Here is a 26,052-nt window from a genome sequence, read left to right on the forward strand (position 1 = left end):
TACAACCCACACGAGTGGCTCAGGTAGTGCAGCTCATCCAGGATGGCACATCAATGCTAGCTGTGGCAAGAAGGTTTGCTGTGTCTGTCAGTGTAGTGTCCAGAGCATGGAGGCGCTACCAGGAGACAGGCCAGTACATCAGGAGACGTGGAGGAGGCCATAGGAGGGCAACAACCCAGCAGCAGGACTGCTACCTCCGCCTTTGTGCAAGGAGGAACTGGAGGAGCACTGCCAGAGCCCTGCAAAATGACCTCCAGCAAGCCACAAATGTGCATGTGTCTACTCAAACGATCAGAAACAGACTCCATGAGGGTGGTATGAGGGCCCGACATCCACAGGTGTGGGTTGTGCTTACAGCCCAACACCGTGCAGGACGTTTGGCATTTGCCAGAGAACAAATTCGCCACTGGTGCCCTGTGCTCTTCACAGATAAAAGCAGGTTCTCACTGAGCACATGTGACAGACGTGACAGAGTCTGGAGACGCCAAGGAGAACGTTCTGCTGCCTGCAACATCCTCCAGCATTACCGGTTTGGCAGTGGGTCAGTAATGGTGTGGGGTGGCATTTCTTTGGGGGGCTGCACAGCCCTCCATGTGCTCGCCAGAGGTAGCCTGACTGCCATTAGGTACTGAGAAGAGATCCTCAGACCCCTTGTGAGACCATATGCTGGTTCGGTTGGCCCTGGGATCCTCCTAATGCAAGACAATGCTAGACCTCATGTGGCTGGAGTGTGTCAGCAGTTCCTGCAAGATGAAGGCATTGATGCTATGGACTGGCCCGCCCGTTCCCCAGACCTGAAGCCAATTGAGCACATCTGGGACACCATGTCTCGCTCCATCCACCAATGCCACATTGCACCACAGACTGTCCAGGAGTTGGCGGATGCTTTAGTCAAGGTCTGGGAGGAGATCCTTCAGGACACCATCCGCCACCTCATCAGGAGCATGTCCAGGCATTGTAGGGAGGTCATACAGGCACGTGGAGGCCACACACACTACTGAGCCTCATTTTGACTTGTTTTAAGGTCATTACATCAAAGTTGGATCAGCCTGTAGTGTGTTTTTCCACTTTAATTTTGAGTGTGACTCCAAATCCAGACCTCCATGGGTTAATAAATTTGATTTCCATTGATAATTTTTGTGTGATTTTGTTTTCAGCACATTCAACTATGTAAAGAACAAAGTATTTAATAAGAATATTTCATTCATTCAGATCTAGGATGTGTTGTTTAAGTGTTCCCTTTATTTTTTTGAGCAGTGTACTATGCTATATATATATATATATATATATATATATATATATACACACATACACACACCTGATGAAAATGGCACATTAAAATAGGCATCGAAACGTTGTCTTTACATGCTGCTGCGAAATTGAATTATTTTTAAGCCGCCAGGAGTGCTGCACCCTTGGATCTGCTCTTACATCATCTGTGGAGGCACCCAGTGCATTTGTGCGACTATTGGGAGAGCCGGGAATATGGGACTATATATAAGTTTTCCATTCGGTGGCAATCAGGAAATAAAACAGCAAAGACAGGTTTCTTCACCACATCAACATTTCAGTGCCAAAGTATTTGGGACTGATGAAAATGCTTAGGAATTGAAACGTTGATGTGGTGAAGAAACATGTATTTGCTGTTTTATTTCCTGAGTGCCGCCACGAATGGAATACTTATACAGTTACTGCTATGCAGTTTGCAGTGGAGGGCAACAGGGCAAGTAATTGAGTTTCTGCAATACTAAGTGCCAGATATTATTGGTTTATATATATTAGAGATGAGCGGGTTCGGTTCCCTGAGAACCAAACTCCCCCGATCTTCACTACCTGAGCGCGGATCCGAGCCTGGCTTGGGTTTTCCCGCCAGACTCGGAAACCAGAACTAGGCAAAACGTCATCATTCCGCTGTCGGATTCTCGCAGGTTTTGGATTCCTTTAAAGGTGCCACGCGACGCCGCCATTTTCACTCCGGCGTTGGAAAGTGTAGCAGGAGGACCTGTTTCCGTCCTCAGTGTCTGTGCGGGAGGGAAAAGTGGGGTGGTGATTCCAGTGCTGTCTTGTGCTGATCAGTACAGTGGTAGTGTCTTGTGCTGCATCAGTCCAGTCACAGTGGTGGTGTCCTCTGCTGCCATATGTCCATTGCTGCTGTATAAGTCCAGTCCAGTGGTGCTGTGTTGTGCTGCATCAGTACAGTGGTGGTGTCTTGTGCTGCATCAGTCCAGTCACAGTAGTGGTGTCCTCTGCTGCCATATGTCCAGTGCTGCTGTATAAGTCCAGTCCATTGCAGTGGTGCTGTGTTGTCCTGCATCAGTCCAGTGGTGGTGTTCCTGCACTACTGTATAAGTCCAGTGGTACTGCCATATCTGTCCAGTGATACTGCCGTATATATCCAGTGATACTGCCGTTTTAGTCCAGTGATACTGACATATGAATCCAATGGTACTGGCATATAAATCCAGTCCAGTGATACTGCCGTATATGTCCAGTGGTACTGCAGTATAAATCCAGTTATACTGCTGTATAAATCCAGTGGTAATGGCGTATAAATCCAGTACAGTGATACTGCTGTATATGTCCAGTGATACTGCCGTATAAGTCCAGTTATACTGCCGTATAAATCCAGTGGTACTGGTGTATAAATCCAGTCCAGTAATACTGCCGTATATGTACAGTGGTACTGCCACATAATTCCAGTGATACTGCCGTAAATGTCCAGTGGTACTGCCGTATAAATTCAGACCAGTGATACTGCCGTATATGTCCAGTGGTACTGCAATATAATTCCAGTGATACTACCGTATATGTCCAGTGGTACTGGCGTATAAATCCAGTCCAGTAATACTGCCGTATATGTACAGTGGTACTGCCACATAATTCCAGTGATACTGCCGTAAACGTCCAGTGGTACTGCCGTATAAATTCAGACCAGTGATACTGCCGTATATGTTCAGTGGTACTGCAATATAATTCCAGTGATACTACCGTATATGTCCAGTGGTACTGCCGTATAAATCCAGTGGAACTGGCTTATAAATCTAGTCCAGTGATACTGCCATATAAGTCCAGTGATACTGCCGTATTAGTCCAGTGGTACTGCTGTATATATATGTCCAGTGGTGCTGCCATATAAATCCAGTCCAGTGATACTGCCGTATAAATCCAGTGTAACTGCCATATATGTCCAGTGGTACTACCGTATAAATCCAGTGGTACTGGCGTATAAATCCAGTCCAGTGATACTGCCGTTTAAGTCCAGTCCAGTGGTGCTGCCATATAAGTTCAGTGGTGCTGTCCTGTGCTCTATATTATTTACTCCAAATAAAGGGCTTATTAATGTTTAATCCAAATATTTTTTACAGGGTTTTCCCTGTGTGGTGTAGAGGTATGCTCTCCTTTGCTGCATTTTGTTATATAACTCCAGAAAAATAATGGAGAACAAAAATTTGGAGGATAAAATAGGGAAAGATCAAGAACCACTTCCTCATACTGCTGCTGCCGCTGCTGTTGTTGCTGCTGGGATTTGATCGTCATCCCAGAGGGGAAGTCGGAAGACCACTTGTACTACTTCAACTAAGCAAATGACAGTCCTTTGTGAGGAAGATGACAAATGACAGCAGTCATCCTGTTGCAAAGCGGATAACTGAGGCCTTCACAGCTACAGTATGTTGGTGTTAGGCGTGCGTCCGGTATCCGTCATTAGTGCAGTGCGACTGCAGTGCCAACCCTAGATGGGCCAGGTGTTTGTGCCGCACACTTGTGTAGCTTAGCTTAGCTATAGCGCTACCTCATTGCACCTCATTAACTTCTTTGCATGATGTGCTGTTTTGGGACTATTTTTTAAGTGCCATCCTGTCTGCCACTGCAGTGCCACTCCTAGATGGGCCATGTGTTTGTGCCGCACACTTGTGTCACTTAGCTTAGTCATATACTGTAGCTACCTCATTGCGCCTCTTTTACTTCTTTGCATGATGTGCTGTTTGGGGACTATTTTTTAAGTGCCATCCTGTCTGCCACTGCAGTACCACTCCTAGATGGGCCAGGTGTTTGTGCCGCACACTTGTGTCGCTTAACTTAGTCATACAGCTACCTCATTGCACCTCTTTGCATGATGTGCTGTTTTGGACTATTTATTTTAAGGTCTTTCATGCCTGCCACTGCAGTGCCACTCCTAGATGGGCCAGGTGTTTGTGCCGCACACTTGTGTTGCTTAGCTTAGCCATCCAGCTACCTCATTGCACCTCTTTTTCTTCTTTGCATCATGTGTTGTTTGGGGCCTATTTTTTAAATCTGCCATCCTGTCTTCCACTGCAGTGCTACTCCTAAATGGGCCAGGTGTTTGTGACGTACATTTGTGTCGCTTAGCTTAGTCATACAGCCACCTCGGTGCAAGCTTTTGGCCTAAAAACAATATTGTAAAGTGTGAGGTGTTCAGAATAGAGTGAAAATGAGTGGAAATTAATGTTATTGAGGTTAATAATACCGTAGGATCAAAATTACCCCAAAATTCTGTGATTTTTAGCCGTTTTTATGTTTTTTTCAAAAATTATCCAGATCCAAAACCAAAACACGAACGGTGGTTTTGGCAAAACCAATCCAGATCCAAAACACGAACATGGAACCAGAACCAAAACACAAAAAGTGTCCGACGCACATCTCTAAATATATATATATATATATATATATATATGCAAACGTAGTAGAACCCAGCGCCTTCTGTGTTACGTGATTTTCCAAGTGAAAATGATATAAAATTGTGCGTACCGCATCCTATAGATATTCAAGCCTGTCATATCGATGGTATCTCTCTTAATCGCAGTTTTCTGGCTTTCTCCAGTATCTCCGTAAATGGACCATAAGTAGATTCAAAAAGAGAGCAATAATAGTGTAATATTGCAAACAAGGTGTGCTCATTTAGGAAATTTCAGATGTGATGAATAGTGAGGCAAAGAATGATGCACCCAGTGTTAGGTAAAAACGCAAAGTGGTCTTGATGAAGTCCTAGCGAACTGGCAAAAGGACGAAACATGTTGGGCAAGATATATCCACTCCTCCACTGAGGATCTCAGATAAGCTTTTATACTCTTTACTCACTGTACGGGTCCATTTTATATGTATCTTGTGTTTAGTATGTTTATATTAAAAAATTCTAAAAAAGAATTTACTACACTATGGGTTTTTCTTCCTGCATTCGGGAGATTATATTTTATTAATAGGATTCCCCGAGTTTGAACTACGGGTGATGAATACCCCAAAGAACTCAACTACATGCAAGAATTTTAAGTTCTGAGGGGTAATTATTTTTAAACTACCTCAAGTCGTGGGGAAGTCACTTTGCGTTTATACCTAACACTGGGTGCATCATTCTTTGCCTCACTATTCATCACATCTGAAATTTCCTAAATGAGCACACCTTGTTTGCAATATTACACTATTGTTGCTCTCTTTTTGAATCTCCTTATGGCCCATTTACGGAGTTACTGGAGAAAGCCAGAAAACTGCGATTAAGAGAGATACCATCCATATGACAGGCCTGAATATCTATAGGATGCGGTACACATAATTTTATATAATTTTCACTTGGAAAATCACGTAACACAGAAGGCGCTGGGTTCTACTACGTTTGCATATTTGAACCTTATGGCCTTGGGAAATAGAGTCCACACAAGAGAACTCTTTTAGCTGCCCCCCTAATTTTGGGGAAGTGTTATTTGAACTCTTAATCTAATTTTTCAACTTTCTTATTATTTCTTGATTATTAGTCTTGTCACTTAGGTAGGTAGCAGCGCTATTTGCCCTATTGTCTTTATATATATATATATATATATATATATACATACATAACGTATATTGCACACTCTAGAAAACACTCAGGGTTGCAGGTCTAGATCTCAGGACCAGCTGATTCTCCCATGGGCTGCTTTATGTAGCTTGCGAGTTAGCAGCCCCAAGCATCTTCTTGTGAAATTTTTCTGATCAATGTGTACAATATAAAATATACATCACAATATTAGATAGCATTACTGTCTTTGTAAAATGTGCTCCGCTGAGCAATAACACTAGTCTTAAATATAGGAAGAATGATGGCAACTTTTAGGGGGATTTCCTATTAGCCTCGGTAAACATCGGGTGCTAAAAAAGGTTTTTTTTCACGTTTTTTCCTGATGTTTCACCAACTATTTTTTACAGGCTATCCAGATTGATCGCCAGTAAAAAAAACTCCCTTTCTCACGAAAACACACAGGTTCAGTGAAACCTGTGTGTTTCAGTAGAAATAGCCCTGTTTTCGCACAAAAATGGGGCTGTTTCTGGGGATTTTGTTTCGCCTGCCTCAAAATCCCCGATGACTGGGACAACCTGTAGTGTCCCATGCCTACTGCAGCAGCAGCAGGCTGGGACTGCAGGCATGGCGCCGTGGTCCGGAAGCTGCAAGCGGCGCGGTGACCCCCGGCGGAGAAGCAGGGGCAGTGCTGTGTTCACATCCCCCTCTCTCCCTGCAGCAGTCACATGATGCTGGAGCTTTATGTGACCGGGGGGAACCGGAGGAGCAGTACTGCACCAGGAGCTGTCAGCAGTCGGCATCCTGTGCAGCATCAGGTAACCCCCGATAAGCCACCGCTCGTGCTGGCTTATCGGGGGTGATAGGATAACCCCCGCCAGGGCAATTAGTAGATAGTTTAAGGGGGATATCCAATTAGCCCCAGTAATTTACCAGGGCCAATTGGATATCCCCCTTAAACTATCAAAGAGATAGCAGCGATTGGCAGCTAAAATCGTGGAAATACTTTATAGACCTGGGACAATACATAACCACTTTAGAGAATGAGAGAAATTGATAAAGAAGACATAATTTCTGGCATATATTTTCACAAAATAACATCAATGTCAAGCAGAGAACTATGAGCAAAAACAATAATGTACTAGATAGATGGTAAAATAGAAGAAAACTCAGTCTGAAAAAAAAAATCAAAGAATTGCACCAATAGTTGATACACAATTTGCTCCAATCGATCTTCCGTCTTCTAGAAAACACCAAACAATCTCTCTAGCTCCAAATTACTAATAATATAGCAATTACTCCACTGCTAGGACTTTGAACTTTTTACTTAAACCTCCTTAAGGTCCAAACCTCTCTGCTCAATAATAACTACAACTACACATACACGTTCACTCTCAAACTGCAGCACAGAAATAAACAGTACAATATACAATAATATTGTTGAGCGCTTGATCTGTTGTTGGGTAACATAGGAGCTGGTGCACATACAATATACAAGTACAATTGTATACTGTGGCAAGCAATGTCTTTGAAAGATGAATATGCACATTGGATACTCTGAATGCACTTTATATAGCATTTACTTCTACGTCTTTAAGGATTCTTGACTTTTATTTGTCAATCTAGCAATGCTGTTCCCAATACTACAAATATGTCTGAGAGGAAATATGCAAATGTACTAAATTCATGTTGTTTGTACTTAAAACCATGTTTGTTTTATGTAATTAAATTAAAAGAGGTAATAGTCACCCTTTGTGACATTCACTAAGGACCTCGGTCTAACTCTTGCTCCAGAGACTAGCTTGCGAATACCCAGCGGGTCTGGCTCTCCCAAAAGGTCAGTGTAAGCACCACTCTGCTCTCTCCACCTTGGAGCTGTGTGTTGCTACTTACTACAGCCCACTCTTCAGGCAACAGAGGGTTGATCTGCCTCACTGTCCAGCTCCTCAGCTGCTGTTCTCTGGCAGCCCCAGCCCAGGCAGGTCTGACCTTGTATGGTCTGACAGCCCCTTTGCTCCATTTCCTCTCCACCACTGACAGCCTCCTTGCTCATTTTCCTGTCTGCTGCTTCAGTAACTGCCTTTGGTACCAAATTAGATCCTTTTTAGCCTCTGGCATGTTGCTTCCAGCTAAAGCACTCTCCTTCCCTAATCGCATCTACCAAATCACTCTCACACAGAGCTTTGGATCCTCTAGTGATCAAATGGTGCTCATTTTGGTGAAGTCCATACTGGAGGTCACCATATTGGATGAGTCTATGCACATATGGCTCCTGCGGCCCCCTGGGTAATACAATCCTGTCAGACCAGGGAGCTACAAAATAAATTTGTCAAATCATCTTCCTTGAGGTCCTGTCCTGAACAGTGAATCACTTTCATAATTGTCTGGGACTGCAGCACCCAAAATATATGATACTGTATGTTTTCATCTTTTGCTAAGGCCAGTAATTGTAGCAGTCTGGTGTCTTTTAGATTTGGCATAACAGAGGACTGTACTGTGCATATCAAAGGGCATGAGGTGGTTTTCTGTATATCTTACTTTCTGTTCTGTATATCTGTTAATGGATCTCTCAAGATGGGAGACACACAGGGACAACTGAAAGACATATTCCTCTGAATACTAGACTTACTTCTATCTGTTACTGCTTTAGAAATGATGGTTAGTAGAAAAGAAGATGGTCTTAGAGGGTATAAGGGACAGAAGGTTTTCAGTCAGCCTACCATCTGTAGAAACCCCAAAGAGATAAAGGAAAGCTAAATGGAAGCATGTAATAGCATAGCAGGAACTGCAACATGATGTGCCCTGTGCGAATAAATGTAGATATAAGAATACTTTGGGCCATCAGTGAAATGTATATGTATTTAATACCAGTCAGTGTTTCTTTTATAATTTAGTGGGGGATGGTACAATTTTGAATAAATATTGATAGTGGGGTAATGTGCAGAATCTGGTTTATATAGGTGTGTATATATATATATATATATATATATATATACATACCATATATAGCATACTGGAATGTTAGGAGACAAGAGATAATAGAAAGTTCCAAAAACCATTTGATTCTTATCAGGGAGTTGGGGAGTTTATGACCCAAACCAGTTAAACCAGTTCTGGCAGACCCTGCTAAATGAAGGGGGGTAGGACAAGAAGTGAGGAGTTTTTTTGAACAAAGGAAAGGACAGTTGGTGAGTTGGAAAGTGGGAGCTGACCAGGCATGATGGACACAGGCTAAGTTTCCAGGGAAGAGAACCCATGCTGGGGTTGTGGGACAGGCATGGCATCCCACAGCCCCTGGCATTATGGAGCAGTATGTAGGTGCTGCTAGGAAGAATAAGAGATATCCAGATTTGCAGTGTAAGAGCAGCAACAGCATAAGCAATCAGTGGAAGAAACAAATGGGATACCCACCTTCAGGGGTACCCTCGGCGCAGGGCAGGAGGTGTGATTCTGCAGGACAGGACTATCTGGGTGAGTGGTAGGAAACCACGTGTGGCAGAAGGCCCCCAGTGATGAGTCCATGAGAGATCCCATTTAGATAGACTTCAGAGAGCCCCCAGCGAATAGGGAGAGAACGCACCGACAAGAATCTCAGTTTGCGACCGCCGCACTACTGATTCCCAAAGACTGTGTAGGTATGTAATTTAATGCTGTCCCATCATTGTTTATGTTGTTATTGCCATTGAAGTGAATGGAAGGAAATGCTGAACTGCTGTAATCTGATATACTCGAAACAAAGTTTGTGCTGGAGAGAGAAGAACAATGGATTGAATGTTATTACTGTGATGACCCTGTCTGAAGGGTGTAGTACTGCTGACCGGCGGTCAGGAGACCGCCGGTCAGCTTACAGACGCAGGGATCCCGGCAGCATACCGACGCCGGGATCCCGTCGGGGAGGGGTGAGTGCAGCAAGCCCCTTGTGGGCTCGCTGCGCTCGCCACGCTGCGCTCGGTGGCGACCTGCGGTCGCCACGGGTTCTATTCCCACTCTATGGGTGTCGTGGACACCCACGAGTGGAAATAGTCCCTGTTGGTCGGCATGCCGACCATCGGGATAGTGACCCGTTGGGCTGGTGGAGGAGGTCATGTGACTGTCGGTCAGCTGACCAGCAGTCACATGAATACCACCCCTGTCTGAACTTTAAATGAACTGCTTGCTGTTTGTGATGAGATGGCCTGCGTATAATGCTTGATATAACTGACGGATCCGGTGCTGTCCGGTTATTACATATATATATACTGTATATATATATTAGAGATGTGCGGCAGGCACTTTTCGTGTTTTCTGTTTTGGTTCTAATTCCCCGCTCATGTTTTGGTTTTGCCAAAACTACCCTTTCATGTTTTAGTTTTGGTTTTGGATCTGGATGATTTTTGAAAAAAACATAAAAACACCTAAAATCACAAAATTTGGTGGTAATTTTGATCCAACGGTATTATTAACCTCAATAACGTTCATTTCCACTCATTTCCACTCTATTATGAACAACTCACAATAATGTTTTTAGGCCAAAAGGTTGCACCGAGGTGGCTGTATGACTAAGCTAAGCAACACAAGTGTGCGGCACAAACACCTGGCCCATCAAGGAGTGGCACTGCAGTTGCAGACAGGAGGGCACTTTCAAAAACTAGGACACAAACAGCACATGATGCAAAGAAGAAAAAGGGGTGCACCGAGGTTGCTGTATGACTAAGCTAAGCGACACAACCACCTGGCCCATCTAGTAGTGGCATGCAGTGGCTGAATGTCGAAATTGGCCGCAATTTTTCAGTCCACTGACAGCATCTCCTGCACGCCCCTGTCATTTTTCAAAAACTCTGCAATTGGTGGACTTATACAGCAGAACCCCTGGACTAATACAGCAATACCCCTGGATTTATATGGCAGTGTCAGACAGGATGGCACTTAAAAAAACCATGCCCCAAACAGCACATGATGCAAAAATGAAAAAGAGTTGCACCAAGGTTGCTGTATGACTAAGCTAAGTGACACAAGTGTGCGGCACAAACACCTGGCCCATCTAGGGTTGGCACTGCAGTCCCACTGCACTATTGGTGGATAGCGGACGCACGTCTAGCACCAGCATAGTTGTTATGGCATCAGTAATCCGCTTTGCAACAGGGTATATATATATATATATATATATATATATACGGCAGTATCACTGGAATTATATGGCAGTACCACTGGACATATACGGAAGTATCACTGGAATTATACGACAGGATCACTGGAATTATATGGCAGGATCGCTGGACTTATACGCCAGTACCACTGGAATTATACACCAGTACCACTGGAATTATATGGCAGGATCACTGGAATTATACGGCAGGATCACTGGACTTATACGCCAGTACCACTGGAATTATACGGCAGGATCACTGGATATATACGCCAGTACCCCTGGAATTATATGGCAGGATCGCTGGAATTATAGGGCAGGATAACTGGAATTATACGGCAGTACCACTGGACTTATATGGCAGTACCAATGGACATATACGGCAGTATTACTGGACTGGACTTATACGCCAGTACCACTGGAATTATACGGCAGGATCACTAGAATTATACGGCAGTACCACTGGACTTATACAGCAGTACCACTGGAAATATACGGCAGTATCGCTGGACTGGATTTATACGCCAGTACCGCTGGAATTATACAGCAGGATCACTGGAATTATAAGGCAGGATCACTGGACTTATACGCCAGTACCACTGGAATTATACGGCAGGATCACTGGAATTATATGGCAGTACCACTGGACTTATACGGCAGTACCACTGGACATATATATGGCAGTATCACTAGACTGGATTTAATCGCCAGTACCACTGGAATTATACGGCAGGATCACTGGATTTATACGGCAGTACTGTTGGATATATACGGCAATATCAATGGACATATACGGCAGTATCACTGGATATATACGGCAGTACCACTGGATATATACAGCAGCACAGGGACACCACCACTGGACTGATGCAGGACAACACAGCACCACTGCAATGGACTGGACTTATACAGCAGCACTGCACATATGGCAGCAGAGGACACCACCACTGTGACTGGACTGATGCAGCACAATACAGTACACCACCATTGAAATGATGCAGCCCAACACAGCACCAATGGACTGGACCTATACAGCAGCACTGGACATATGGCAGCAGAGGACACCACCACTGTGACTGGACTGATGCAGCACAATACACCACCATTGAACTGATGCAGCACAACACAGCACCACTGGACTTAACTTATACAGCAGCACTGGACATATGGCGGCAGAGTACACCACCACTGTGACTGGACTGGTGCAGCACAAGACACCACTACTGGACTGATGCAGCACAACACAGCACCACTGGACTGGACTTATACAGCAGCACTGGACATATGGCAGCAGAGGACACAACCACTGTGACTGGACTGATGCAGCACAAGATGGAGACACGTCCTCTCTCTACACTCTCCAATACTGGAGTGAAAATGGCGGCGACGCACGGCTCCTTATATGGAATCCAAACCCCGCGAGAATCCGACAGCAGGATGATGACGTTTTGCCTCGTTCTGGTTTCCGAGTCAGGCGGGAAAACCCGAGCCTGACTCGGATCCGGGCTCGGGTGGTGAAGTTCGTTGGGGGTGCGGTTCTCTGAGAACGAAACCCGCTCATCTCTAATATATATATATATATATATATATATATATATATATAAATAAATGTCCATACTATGCCGTCACTCACTGATATACAGCAACGTGCTCCGGTACAGCAGAATCCTCGATTAATATATCAGTATAATGATGGCACTCGTTGTCAGCAGTGATGCAAATAAAACTGTATTATGTTGAGTACTTTCGTGGACAGCGCCCCATCCTCACGTATCTGTATCTGTGCGGTCCTGAGGACTGGGCACTGTCACCAAAAGTACTCGACCTAATACAGTTTAATTTGGATCACTGTTCACTGCATATATTTATACAGGTATTTGCAGTGACCCATAAAATGATCCAAAGTGTATTAAAAAACAAGAGTGAATTTATGTGCTGGTATTGACAGAAAGTCACACACATGAATCCTTAGTAAGGCAGGCTTGGGAGTGGTGACCATGTTAATATATTATCTTGTAGACAAGGTGTAAATATCCTTTCAATTTTTATTCCCTATAACAAAAGGGTAAAGTCAGCATGCCTAGTGGGAATTTACTGGAATTCTATGTTATTTAAATGTACAATATCTTTCTGCCAGGAATACAGAAAAGGGGAATACTGAATAGTAATACAAGAAAGGAGAGTTGTGGTTTCATTAAGGATGTGATGACAAAACCTATCTTTATTATATTTAATGAGATGACATGTACATGTTTAGTGAGAGTAGAGCTTGAAGCAGCAATGCCAAAAAAACTGAGGTAAGAGTTTATTTTTCTTATGTAAATCACTGTGGTAGGCTATACAAAGAATCAGAATATTTACAGTTTCTCCTTGGTTTGTTTTTGCATGCTGTTATCACTGATTATATAATCCTGCAAAACGTCATAGACTACCATGGCAACCACAGCCAGATGACACATGAAGTAGTGATTAGAAAGTCTTTGAATAGGCCCTCTGATATCAATCAGGACTGCAACTCCCTCTTCTCCCCTCCCCCCTCTTCTCTCTCTGTCTCTTTTCCCATTATATGATATGCTGAAAACTGTATGATCCTGTGTCTGGTAGCCATAATAGTTTTCCCTCCAGAGAGATTTTGAAAAGGAGACAATCATTTGTACAATAATACCTGAGCGTAATGATTATCAAATGCATCCTTAAGATATATTTGCTATTTAAAGGGATTAAACATGTGTGGGTTGCTGTAGGAAGGCAATCCAATGATTTTCAAAAGAGTGGTGTAGTTAAAGTTGAGGTTAAATTCTTAGATATGAGGGGTGTGCAATACGTTTTTGGATGCACAAAGATTTTACAAACAAAGTGAAAATACTTTTTTTTCCCAAAGTATTCGCGAGAGGAGTCTATGCAAAGGTGCAAATGCTCAAACCAGCTGGTGAACATCTTGGCTTCCAAAGCAGGTATGTCTTCTTCATGCTGGCTTAAGGTCTCCACTGCAGCTTCCAGTGACTCAAAACAAATATCATGTATCTTGCATTTGATTTGTGGGAACACACAGAAGTCACAGGGGGCCAGTTCTGGACTGTACAGCAGATGGCCAAGCTCCTGGATGTGTTCATGGGCCAGAAAATTCACCACTTTCCTGTAACTTGTGAGCATATGCAATGTTGTGAAGACCACCATGAGCACGAGTTCTTGTATGGAGCCTGGGAATGAATACCAGCACTTGTGGCAGGCATTGGTTGGCATACCAGTCCACAGTGATGATGAGATACTGCATGAGAGGTACGGTAGCTACAGAACCAGTCATGGACACAAAAAGAGCCATCATCTGCTTGGCCACACTGCATTCTTGTTGGAACTTCTGTGGCGTTGCACATTTAACTGTGGTCCACTGGGCCGACTGTTGTTTGGCCTCAGGGTTGAAACTGTCGATCCACGAATCACTGCCACTGATATTCTCCCAGACAGAGTTTGGGCAACCATCATCAAACCTGGCAAGCTTGTTGTGGCACCAAGTCACCTGAGCCTCCTTCTGCTCTTGAGTCAGCTGATAGGGAACCCAATGTGCAGAAACCTTACTCAGGCCAAGATTTTTGTGGAGTCTCAAGCAGATGGATCACGATGAGATGGCCATAACCTTATCTAACTGGGCCATGGTCACCTTGGCGTCCATCTCAGCTATGGCCTGCATGGCAGCAATGTTGTCCCCAGTGATGGCGGACACAGGTCAGCTGCAGTGCCCTCATCTTCCCAGGGACCATCTCCTGCACCGAAATTCTGCAAAACACTTAAACACAGTAGTTGCTTCCTCCCCAAAAGCATCTTGCAGTCAGTCAAAACTCTCCTGCTGTTGCAGACCACTCTTGTTGTCATATAAGATCATGTCCTCTGTTGAAATCCATAACTAGTTTGTGAAGGTAGTGACCTTGCTGACCTCTTCGGTGTGCAGTGCTGCTTGTACGCCTTTACATTTCACAGGAGCTTTAGTCAGAAATTACAATTCACAACCAGACAGTCAGATTGTGTGTACTTCACCTACTGTATGCACTGCACATCTGGAAACTTATTGCACACCCCGCATATTTGGGGTACTTTGGTAATAAATTGTGTTCAATGTAGATTGTCTAATAGAAAGGTTTAGTACCATGTAGATGATGGGACATTGAGGGGTCATTCTGACCTGATTGCTCGCTGCAGCACAGCGATCGGGTCAGAACTGTGCATGCGCCGGTGCCGCAGTGTGCCGGTGCATGCCAGATGGCCGAAGTCCGTCGTTGCTTAGAGATCGCCTCTGCCTGATTGACAGGCAAAGGTGGTTGCTGGGCAGGAGGGGGCTGAATGGCGGCGTTAAGCCGCCGTTTTGGTGGCGCGGTCCATGACCATTGGGTGGATGGGCCATGGCGGCTGCATGACATCACACACAGTCGCTGTGACCCAGGCAGCGAAGAGGTTCTCCCGGCCAGCCGCAGGAGCTGCGCTGGCCAGGAGTTACTCCTCAAATGCAAAAGCATCGCCGCTGTGCAATGCTTTTGCATTTCTGCAGGAGGGGGGGCGGCACTAACATTCGGGGTGGACTAGCCCTGTGCTGGGTGTCCACCCGCATGTCTGAGTGCCTGATCGTAGCTGTGCTAAATTTAACACAGCTACGCTCAACTCGGAATGACCCCCATTGATTACATCAGTATTGAAGACAGCAATGTAACTACAAGAACTGTTGTAATACACATATTTCTTTGCACAAATAAACCAGTCTGTCTCTACAATAAACAATTTTTTAACTTCCATCATAAATCTGTACTAAGAATTAAAATAAAATAAAATGAAAAAAAGAAATCCTCTTTTAAATAGATGATAGAAAAATATTTTAAATTAAAATATTTCTTCCATAGGCAGAACATGCAAAATTCCCTTTTATTAAATGCCACAATTGATGTGATTAATGAAACTGCAAAACAGTGGGGAAAACATAAGCACAAAAGAAAAATAAAATATCATCTATATTCCAAGAAAGTCCAATTACTACAATGAAGTCAATCTGATTGCATTCTAAATATCAATATAATTTTCCCATACAGTACAAACAGAATAGATACTTCCTGCATTATAAGCAGCTAACTGCAATGCTACAGTACATTACAAGCAAATCATAATCAGTGCTGTGCAGGATTTTATTTAGTTTCTTGTTTCTATATATTGCTCCTATATACTTTTCAAAATTTTAAGATGCCAAAGAATGTCAACTTTAACATTACAAAACATATATATTTGGATGTCTACAACTAATGTTAAGTGAGTTACTAAAATGCAATTTTATAAAACTGCATGTGTTTAGCATTTTTTTGTGTGGTTTGTAAGTAAATATCGCATATCAAATCTTCATTCTGGAACCGCCATCCCGACACAAACCAACAGAAAAAAAGCTGTATAGTGTGGCTCAAAGTATTACCACCCCAGAGAGTCTGAGAATCACATGATCTGTCCAGAGGCTTGATATTCTCGTCTAGGTTGTGTCTGGCAGAAATCTGAGGCCTGGCCTCTGGCAGAGACTGTGTGACTCAGAGTCCTTCTTTGGCCATAAGCACAGACATTGTGATGTGGGAGCGGGGACAGCATAAACTGATGGCGGGGAGGAGGCTACTGCTTGTGATTATGCAGGCGGACTTGATGGAGTACTGTGCTGGCCTAGCATATCTGCAAGCTGAAGAATAGAAATAGGAATGCTGCCTGGACCTGGATTAGTGCTGGACAGGTAAGGATCTGTCAGAGTGTATCTGTGCGATGAACGAGGGTAGGTCCGGGACAGGCATAATCTAGCTGCTGACTAACTGCAATAAGGAGATGGGCACTGTTGGCATACAAAGATGGGGCTCTGGCATATAAGGGACATGAGGTGGTCTTTGGTTCCATATAAAATGGCATGAGGGGGCTCTGGCGTATATAGGGGCATGAGAGGGATTTATGACATAATGGACCATGAGGGGGTTCTGGTATTTATACTGTAGTATGTGGGCATTAGTGAGACTCTGATGCCATATAAAGGGTCATGAGGGGCAGATATGGGCTGACATATAGAGGCTGAGGTCATATATTGATGCATGCAGTAGCTATGTGGTGGTATATAAAGGCAAAATGAGGGGGCTCTTAATTAGAAAAAATGGCTGTACTCCTATTGTGGTTTTGCCAACTTCCCTGGTCACACCTCCTGGTCACTACTCCCTGTTCAGGATTCTGACCCTCAAAACTTTTCATGTTACCTAACGTAACCCCAGGGAGGACGTAACTGGTTTAGCAATCTCCTCTTAAATCTTTTACACATGTCCTACGGAGGCATACCACACCCGTCTTATGGAAGTAAATGAAATAAATAGCATAACAATAGCCACATTTAGCTACACTGCTCTTTTTTAGTTGAAAAATAGGCAATCACTTGAAAAAAGAATTTGCAATAGAAGAAATAAATTATTTTCAATGCTCAAGAAAAGCATGGCATGTGCATATGAAAATAATAGAAAGGTGTGGAGTATACCATTCTTCAAACAGTATAGCATAGTACAGTAGTTTATACAAGACACATTTTTTTTTTTTTTTTTTTTTACCTTTCGACCCTGAAATTGCTGTGGCAGTTTCCAATAGAATGGTTCAGATTGCAGGTCTTGATTTACTTGATCAATGAGTGCTATTATCTCTGGATGCTGGTAAAATACACCTTTAGTGGTCCTTTGCTGCAGGGTAAAGTCTGTCAATTCCAGCACTGTCTGATCAGGCTTTAGTGTTTGCTTGACAAAAAATAGTAGAGAAATTTTAGAAAAAAAGAATTGTAGAAAATGAAACAAAACAAATATGTAGCTACTAGCTAGATTTTTTTGCATATTCTGTTTTTTTTTAGAACAATAAAAAATACATTCCAGTACATAATCGGAAATCATTCAACGAACCGGAGAGAATGAGTAAAAGTGACATTACAAAAGAAGTAATTGTATACATGTACATTAACTCCAGTAGGTCACTACATAAACATAGGTCCATTGTATAGAAGAAAAGGATTAGAAAGTAAGTTACAAATCTAATTAAATCGGTATGTACTTCAATTTAGGGTAGGAATAAAAAAGGAAGAGAAAGAGGGGGTAGGGAGTGGGAAAAGGCGTTAAACAGAGTAGAAGAAGAAAGTGAGAAGAAGGCTGGCCAGATTCCGAGGTGTCTTAGTGAAAACATATCTGAGTGCCTGCAGTGAAATGGGGTAAGAAGCCTCATCTACTCGCTAAAAATATATAGTCATTATAGGAAGCCGAAGTTTTATATTTCAACCAAGGGAGCCATGTGGCGATAAATTCAGTCACTTTATCTCTAGAGGTCAAAAGGGAGTCTTCCATGGACATGTAATTACTAGCTAGATTTATTTACAAATATATATTTTAGGATTTAGCAGAATAAAAAATGTTTCCATAAATGAAATGATCCTTTCAAAGACCATCCAAACTTAATTTACGTATTAAATTCAGAAGTATGAAACAATACACTAAACTTTTTATGCTATTTTAGCTCATAGTCCATTGACTAAAATAACATGTAAATCAGGAAATAATGTCAAATCAAAATTTGCTGAAAACCCTAAGTACATGACTGGATATGAAAATGAAACCTGGATTTACTTTAGTGCATTTCTAATTTTGTTTAAATTTTCTTTTAATATACAGTACATAATATATTTTAAAAGAATAAGGTGAAATAAGCACAATTATGTTGTAACCTGTAGGGATGGTACAGTGATATGGGGGACAGTAATAATATTTAGTCCTTGTAGAACCAGAGCTATGGGTTTGATTCCCACCAGGGTTCAATGTTCATAGACTTTACAAGTTCTCTCAGTGATTACATGGGTTTCCCCCAGGTGTCCCCAAAACATAAGCTAATTGTCATCCCATGAAATTGACTTTGGTCATGTATGATTGTGGTCCTGTGGTCAGGGCCGCAACTAGGGCGGGGAGGGCTAAGGGGTCACATGCCCCAGGTGTTGGATTTGAGGCCCTGGCCGACGAGGCTCTGTTCCCACAGGTGCGTGCATCAAACTTGCCTGCTTTCTGCACTGAGCTTTGGAGCATTCAGGGCCCGCTGTGTTAGGATCTCCTGCTCTGTGCTGCCACTTCGCCATGGCAACCGGGAGGCAAGTGTTAGCGAAGTAACCTGAGCGCAGCTGATACTCCGGTCCGGGTTTTTACTGTGTAGTGGTTACAGGCTCTGTGCACGGCAGGGAATCCGGCGCTGGTTTTGTGCTCACAGTCTGTGAGGTCTGAGTGGGGCGTGGACAGCACCTGCTATATAAACCATCCTCTCAGGCTAGGCAAATGCTGCTGAATCTTTGTTTGTTAGTCAGTTCCAGAGAGTTAGCTAGTACTGTGTGACTTTGTATTTACTTGTTGCTTACTGCGAATAGGCCTTGGGATTCGGTACTTCATTCTGCCAATCCGGACCTAGCAGTAAGACTGGAGTCAGTTGTTTGACCTGCTGGGGTTCTTTTGCTATTCTGTGAACCCAGCAGGTTTGCGGCTATACTCTCAGACCTGCTTGCTTAATCCTCCCTCACTGTGCAGGGCGTCCAGGTGTCAGTTTAGTGGCAGTAAGCTGAACCTGTGCCCTGCAAGTGGGGGTTAGGTTTGTGGATACTCTCCTTGTGTCTATATTTCTATCTCTGACCAAGGAGTTTATTCCCACACCCGTTGGTAACCCTTTGGGGTTTTTTCTGTTGCTCTTAGCAACATCATTTCAGGTGCTCCACATGTTAAATCACTACACATCGCTTTATTGTCCGCTCTATTCCATCTGAGCATTCCTGACACTAGGGAGACACCCAATTCCTGAGCCTTTGGGCTTCTCCGTTCACTTTGTGTTTATTAGTTATTTCATCACCTCCTGTGTATGTTATGTTATACTGTCTGTGAGTTTGTTTGCTTCGCTTCCCTCTCTGTTCATACACCGGTATACTCCTGTTAGCACTGGTGTGCGTAACATATTCAGCAGCCCTACTCCTGTTGAAATTTTGTGGGAATATGGAGCATACCCCTCAAAATACTTTGCAACAGGTGGTCGATCAGGTGCAGGTCCTGACTCGACAATTTAATGAGATGTCCATAAAAATGAACACCCCGCAGGCCGCTAGCGGAGTTCCCGCAGCAGCAGCGGCAAGTTCAGGGGTTAAGGAGCCGAAAGTAAATCTCCCGGATCGTTTTTCTGGAGATTGCTCGCAGTTCTTTTGTTTCAAGGAGAGCTGTAAGCTATATTTCAGGCTTAGGCCCCAGTCTTCTGGGTCGGAGATTCAGCGGGTGGGCATGGTGATTTCCTTGCTACAAGGAGACCCACAGGTCTGGGCATATGGGTTACAGCCTGACTGTCCGTCGCTTAAAAGTGTTGATGTTTTTTTTACGGCACTGGGCATTTTGTATGATGACCCTGACAAGATGGCTTCAGCCGAGGCTCAGATTACGGTTCTTAAGCAAGGGCGACGGCCAGCTGAGGTTTATAGTACGGAGTTTCGGAGGTTGGCTCATGATACCCAGTGGAATGACCCAGCCCTGAGAAACCAGTACCGAAGGGGCCTTTCTGACCAGATAAAGGACCAACTGGTACAATATCCCTCGCCTGATAGCTTAGATCAGCTCATGCAGTTATCCATCTGGGTGGATAGACGGCTGAGAGAGCGTAGGCTTGAAAGGGAGACCGCAGTTTCCTTTTTTCCCAAGGGAACCTCAGACTCTGAGGAATATTCCGAGGAGCCTATGCAGATTGGGGCTACCCGCCTCTCCTCGCGTGAGAAGACGCGGAGGAGACAGCAGGGTTTGTGTTTGTACTGTGGGAATAAAGGTCATGTTGTAGTATCATGCCCAGAAAAACCGGAAAACTTCAGGGCCTGAGGGTGATGGGAAATATCCTGTCAGGCCAGAAGTCAGAATTTCCTAAAAAGACTTTTCTCATTCAGGTGACTTTGGAGATCCTCGGTCAAACTGTCAAGACTGAGTCCTTTGTTGACAGTGGGGCTGATGGGGTTTTCATGGACCGTCAATTCGCCCTGGAACACTCTGTTCCCTCAGTACCTTTGGCATCAGAGATTGAGATCTGTGGGTTAAACGGGGAACCATTGTCCCAGGGTAAAATTACCTCCTGCACCAGCCAAATTCCTTTGTTTATTGGAGCCACACACTCTGAAAAATTGTCTTTTTATGTGACTGTCTGTTCTTTTGCCCCATTGGTTTTGGGGTTACCCTGGTTAAGGGCCCATAACCCTCAATTTGACTGGGTCTCTGGGGAGATTCTTAGTTGGGGTAGTGATTGTTTCAGGAGTTGCTTGAGCCTTCCAGTCAGGCTCTCGCAGCTAAGTTTGCCAGGATTGCCAGGATGTTATGCAGATTTTGCGGATGTGTTCTCCAAAAAAGTTGCGGAGGTACTACCTCCCCATCGCCCCTATGACTGTGCCATTGATTTGTTGCCGGATGCTAAGCTTCCCAAGAGCAGGTTGTACTCCCTGTCACGTCCTGAGACTCAGGCTATGGCAGAGTACATTCAGGAGAACTTGGCTAAGGGATTTATCAGACCCTCACAGTCCCCAGTTGGGTCGGGGTTCTTTTTCGTGGGTAAAAAGGACGGTTCGTTGTGACCCTGCATCGACTTCAGGGAATTGAACCGTATCACGATTAAAAACTCGTACCCACTGCCTCTCATTTTGGTTTTGCTTGACCAGCTTCGTACTGCCACCATTTTTTCCAAGATTGACCTACGCGGTGCTTACAATCTAATCCGAATAAGAGAGGGGGATGAATGGAAGACTGCCTTTAATACCCACTCAGGGCATTATGAATATTTGGTGATGCCTTTTGGGCTCTCTAATGCCCCGGCAGTCTTCCAGGAATTCATGAACGATGTGCTCAGGGAATATTTGGATAGATTCTTAGTTGTTTATCTAGATGACATCCTAATCTTCTCTCATTCCCTGGAGGAACATCGGAAGCATGTACGCTTAGTCCTCCAGAAACTCAGAGACCACCAGCTTGGGGCGAAGCTGGAGAAGTGCGAGTTTGAAGTCCAGCAAATCGCATTTCTAGGGTATATTATCTCCTCAGAAGGTTTCCAAATGGAGGGTTCTAAGGTACAGGCAGTCCTGGATTGGGTGCAGCCCACTAGTTTGAAGGCGCTTCAGCGTTTTCTGGGCTTTGCGAATTTTTATAGACGGTTTATCGCTGGATTTTCGTCTATAGTGGCCCCCTTGGTGGCACTCACTAAGAATGGGGCGGATGTTGCTCACTGGTCTTGTGAGGCCAAAGCGGCCTTTGCCCGTCTCAAAAGGGCATTCGTCTCGGCCAAGGTGCTGCGACACCCAGATCCAGAGCGTCCTTTTGTGGTAGAAGTGGATGCCTCTGAGATAGGTATTGGGGCAGTGCTCTCTCAGATGGGGGTGTCTGATAATCGCCTTCATCCCTGTGCTTACTTTTCCCGTAAATTTTCATCTGCCGAGATGAATTGTGATGTGGGTAACCGGGAATTGTTGGCTATAAAGGATGCACTCGGGGAGTGGAGACACTGGCTTGAGGGGGCTAAGTTTGTGGTCTCAATTCTCACCGACCATAAGAATCTGGCATATTTAGAGTCAGCGAAGCGGCTCAATGCCAGAGAGGCACGATGGGCTTTGTTTTTTGCTCGCTTTAATTTTTTGATAACATATCACCCTGGGTCAAAAAACATCAAGGCTGATGCGCTCTCGCGGAGTTTTGCACCAGTTCAAGAGACCACCGAGGAGCCATTGCCCATTGTGTCCCCATCATGTATTAAAGTGGGCATTACCTAGGACCTCTTATCATTAGTCCTTAGAGCACAGGAGCAGGCTCCTCCAGACCTTCCGGTAGGTCTCTTGTTTGTGCCTCCTAGGTTAAGACAGCGAGTGTTCCTGGAATTCCATGCCAAGAGGTCGGCAGGGCATCCGGGTATTGCCAGAACTCGGGAGTTGCTGTCTAGGGCGGTGTGGTGGCCCTCGGTGGCTAGGGATGTGGATCAGTGGGTTCGGGCATGTGACGTTTGTGCCCGAAATAAAACTCCTAGAGGGGTTCCTGTCGGACCATTACATCCACTCTCTATTCCGTCTAAGCCATGGACCCACATTTCCATGGATTTTGTGGTGGACTTGCCCAAATCCTCGGAGATGACAGCCATTTGGGTTGTCGTTGACAGGTTTTCGAAGATGGCGCATTTCGTTCCACTGGTTGGGTTGCCATCGGCCAGACGCCTGTCTGAGTTATTTATGCAGCATGTTGTGCGCCTCCACGGGTTGCCACTTGATGTGGTCTCTGACCGCGGATCCCAGTTTGTGGCCAAATTCTGGAGGGCATTTTGTTCTGATCTCCAGATTTCTGTGAGCTTGTCGTCAGGCTACCATCCACAGTCTAATGGGCAGACTGAGAGGGTGAACCAGTCTTTGGAGCAGTTCCTCAGGTGTTATGTCTCCAAGTGTCATACTGACTGGGTTGCTCATCTGTCCATGGCAGAGTTTGCCTATAACAACGCGGCTCACTCTGCTACAGGGATCTCTCCCTTCCTTTGTGTGTATGGGCATCATCCTAAGGCCAATTCTTTTGACCCCCTGGATTCCACGTCTGGTGGTTCCTCTGTTGTTTCGGTCCTTAGGGGTATTTGGAGGAAAGTGAAGAAAGCCCTTGTGTCTGTGTCATTAGTGACCAAAAGGGTTTTTGATAAGCGGAGAAGACCCTGCAGCTTCAAATTAGGAGACTTCGTCTGGTTGTCCACCAAGAATTTGAAGTTGAGACAGCCATCTCATAAGTTTGGCCCCCGGTACATCGGCCCTTATAAGATCACCAGGGTTATCAATCCGGTGGCATTTCAGTTAGATCTGCCCCGTTCATTGGGTATCAATAAAACATTTCATTGTTCCCTTTTAAAACCGGCGGTTAGTAATCCTTCTTCCAGTGGAAGACCTTCTCCTCTTCTGATACGGGGTCAGAGGGAGTTTGTGGTTGAAAGGGTTCTTGACTCCAAGATGGTTCGGGGTCGGCTGTCATTTTTGGTGCACTGGAAGGGGTATGGCCCGGAGGAGCGGTCGTGGGTGCGCAGTTGTGATCTTCATGCCCCCAGACTGATACGCTCTTTCTTCTCGCAGTTCCCCGATAAACCTGGTGGTAGGGGTTCTTTGACCCCTCGTCAGAGGGGGGGTACTGTTAGGATCTCCTGCTCTGTGCTGCCACGTCGCCATGGCAACCGGGAGGCAAGTGTTAGCGAAGTAACCTGAGCGCAGCTGATACTCCGGTCCGGGTTTTTACTGTGTAGTGGTTACAGGCTCTGTGCACGGCAGGGAATCCGGCGCTGGTTTTGTGCTCACAGTCTGTGAGGTCTGAGTGGGGCGTGGACAGCACCTGCTATATAAACCATCCTCTCAGGCTAGGCAAATGCTGCTGAATCTTTGTTTGTTAGTCAGTTCCAGAGAGTTAGCTAGTACTGTGTGACTTTGTATTTACTTGTTGCTTACTGCGAATAGGCCTTGGGATTCGGTACTTCATTCTGCCAATCCGGACCTAGCAGTAAGACTGGAGTCAGTTGTTTGACCTGCTGGGGTTCTTTTGCTATTCTGTGAACCCAGCAGGTTTGCGGCTATACTCTCAGACCTGCTTGCTTAATCCTCCCTCACTGTGCAGGGCGTCCAGGTGTCAGTTTAGTGGCAGTAAGCTGAACCTGTGCCCTGCAAGTGGGGGTTAGGTTTGTGGATACTCTCCTTGTGTCTATATTTCTATCTCTGACCAAGGAGTTTATTCCCACACCCGTTGGTAACCCTTTGGGGTTTTTTCTGTTGCTCTTAGCAACATCATTTCAGGTGCTCCACATGTTAAATCACTACACATCGCTTCATTGTCCGCTCTCTTCCATCTGAGCATTCCTGACACTAGGGAGACACCCAATTCCTGAGCCTTTGGGCTTCTCCGTTCACTTTGTGTTTATTAGTTATTTCATCACCTCCTGTGTATGTTATGTTATACTGTCTGTGAGTTCGTTTGCTTCGCTTCCCTCTCTGTTCATACACCGGTATACTCCTGTTAGCACTGGTGTGCGTAACATATTCAGCAGCCCTACTCCTGTTGAAATTTTGTTGGAATATGGAGCATACCCCTCAAAATACTTTGCAACAGGTGGTCGATCAGGTGCAGGTCCTGACTCGACAATTTAATGAGATGTCCATAAAAATGAACACCCCGCAGGCCGCTAGCGGAGCTCCCGCAGCAGCAGCGGCAAGTTCAGGGGTTAAGGAGCCGAAATTAAATCTCCCGGATCGTTTTTCTGGAGATTGCTCGCAGTTCTTTTGTTTCAAGGAGAGCTGTAAGCTATATTTCAGGCTTAGGCCCCAGTCTTCTGGGTTGGAGATTCAGCGGGTGGGCATGGTGATTTCCTTGCTACAAGGAGACCCACTGGTCTGGGCATATGGGTTACAGCCTGACTGTCTGTCGCTTAAAAGTGTTGATGTTTTTTTTACGGCACTGGGCATTTTGTATGATGACCCTGACAAGATGGCTTCAGCCGAGGCTCAGATTACGGTTCTTAAGCAAGGGCGACGGCCAGCTGAAGTTTATAGTACGGAGTTTCGGAGGTTGGCTCATGATACCCAGTGGAATGACCCAGCCCTGAGAAACCAGTACCGAAGGGGCCTTTCTGACCAGATAAAGGACCAACTGGTACAATATCCCTCGCCTGATAGCTTAGATCAGCTCATGCAGTTATCCATCCGGGTGGATAGACGGCTGAGAGAGCGTAGGCTTGAAAGGGAGACCGCAGTTTCCTTTTTTCCCAAGGGAACCTCAGACTCTGAGGAATATTCCGAGGAGCCTATGCAGATTGGGGCTACCCGCCTCTCCTCGCGTGAGAAGACGCGGAGGAGACAGCAGGGTTTGTGTTTGTACTGTGGGAATAAAGGTCATGTTGTAGTATCATGCCCAGAAAAACCGGAAAACTTCAGGGCCTGAGGGTGATGGGAAATATCCTGTCAGGCCAGAAGTCAGAATTTCCTAAAAAGACTTTTCTCATTCAGGTGACTTTGGAGATCCTCGGTCAAACTGTCAAGACTGAGTCCTTTGTTGACAGTGGGGCTGATGGGGTTTTCATGGACCGT

The 26,052-nt window shown here is 44.9% G+C and overlaps 1 protein-coding gene across 8 annotated transcripts in view; it reads right to left on the reverse strand.

Annotated features, from left to right (window-relative positions):
- LAMA2 (laminin subunit alpha 2) overlaps window positions 1-26,052 on the reverse strand; it is a 1,276,598-nt gene that overhangs the window by 435,980 nt on the left and 814,566 nt on the right. For all 8 annotated transcript variants that reach the window (XM_063917336.1, XM_063917337.1, XM_063917331.1 and 5 more), the window contains one exon: window positions 17,501-17,680. In XM_063917336.1, coding sequence (XP_063773406.1) covers window positions 17,501-17,680 — 180 coding nt within the window. The remainder of the gene's footprint in view (window positions 1-17,500; window positions 17,681-26,052) is intronic.

This window comes from Pseudophryne corroboree, chromosome 4 (genome assembly GCF_028390025.1).
Source record: "Pseudophryne corroboree isolate aPseCor3 chromosome 4, aPseCor3.hap2, whole genome shotgun sequence".
Taxonomy (NCBI): Eukaryota; Metazoa; Chordata; class Amphibia; order Anura; family Myobatrachidae; genus Pseudophryne; species Pseudophryne corroboree.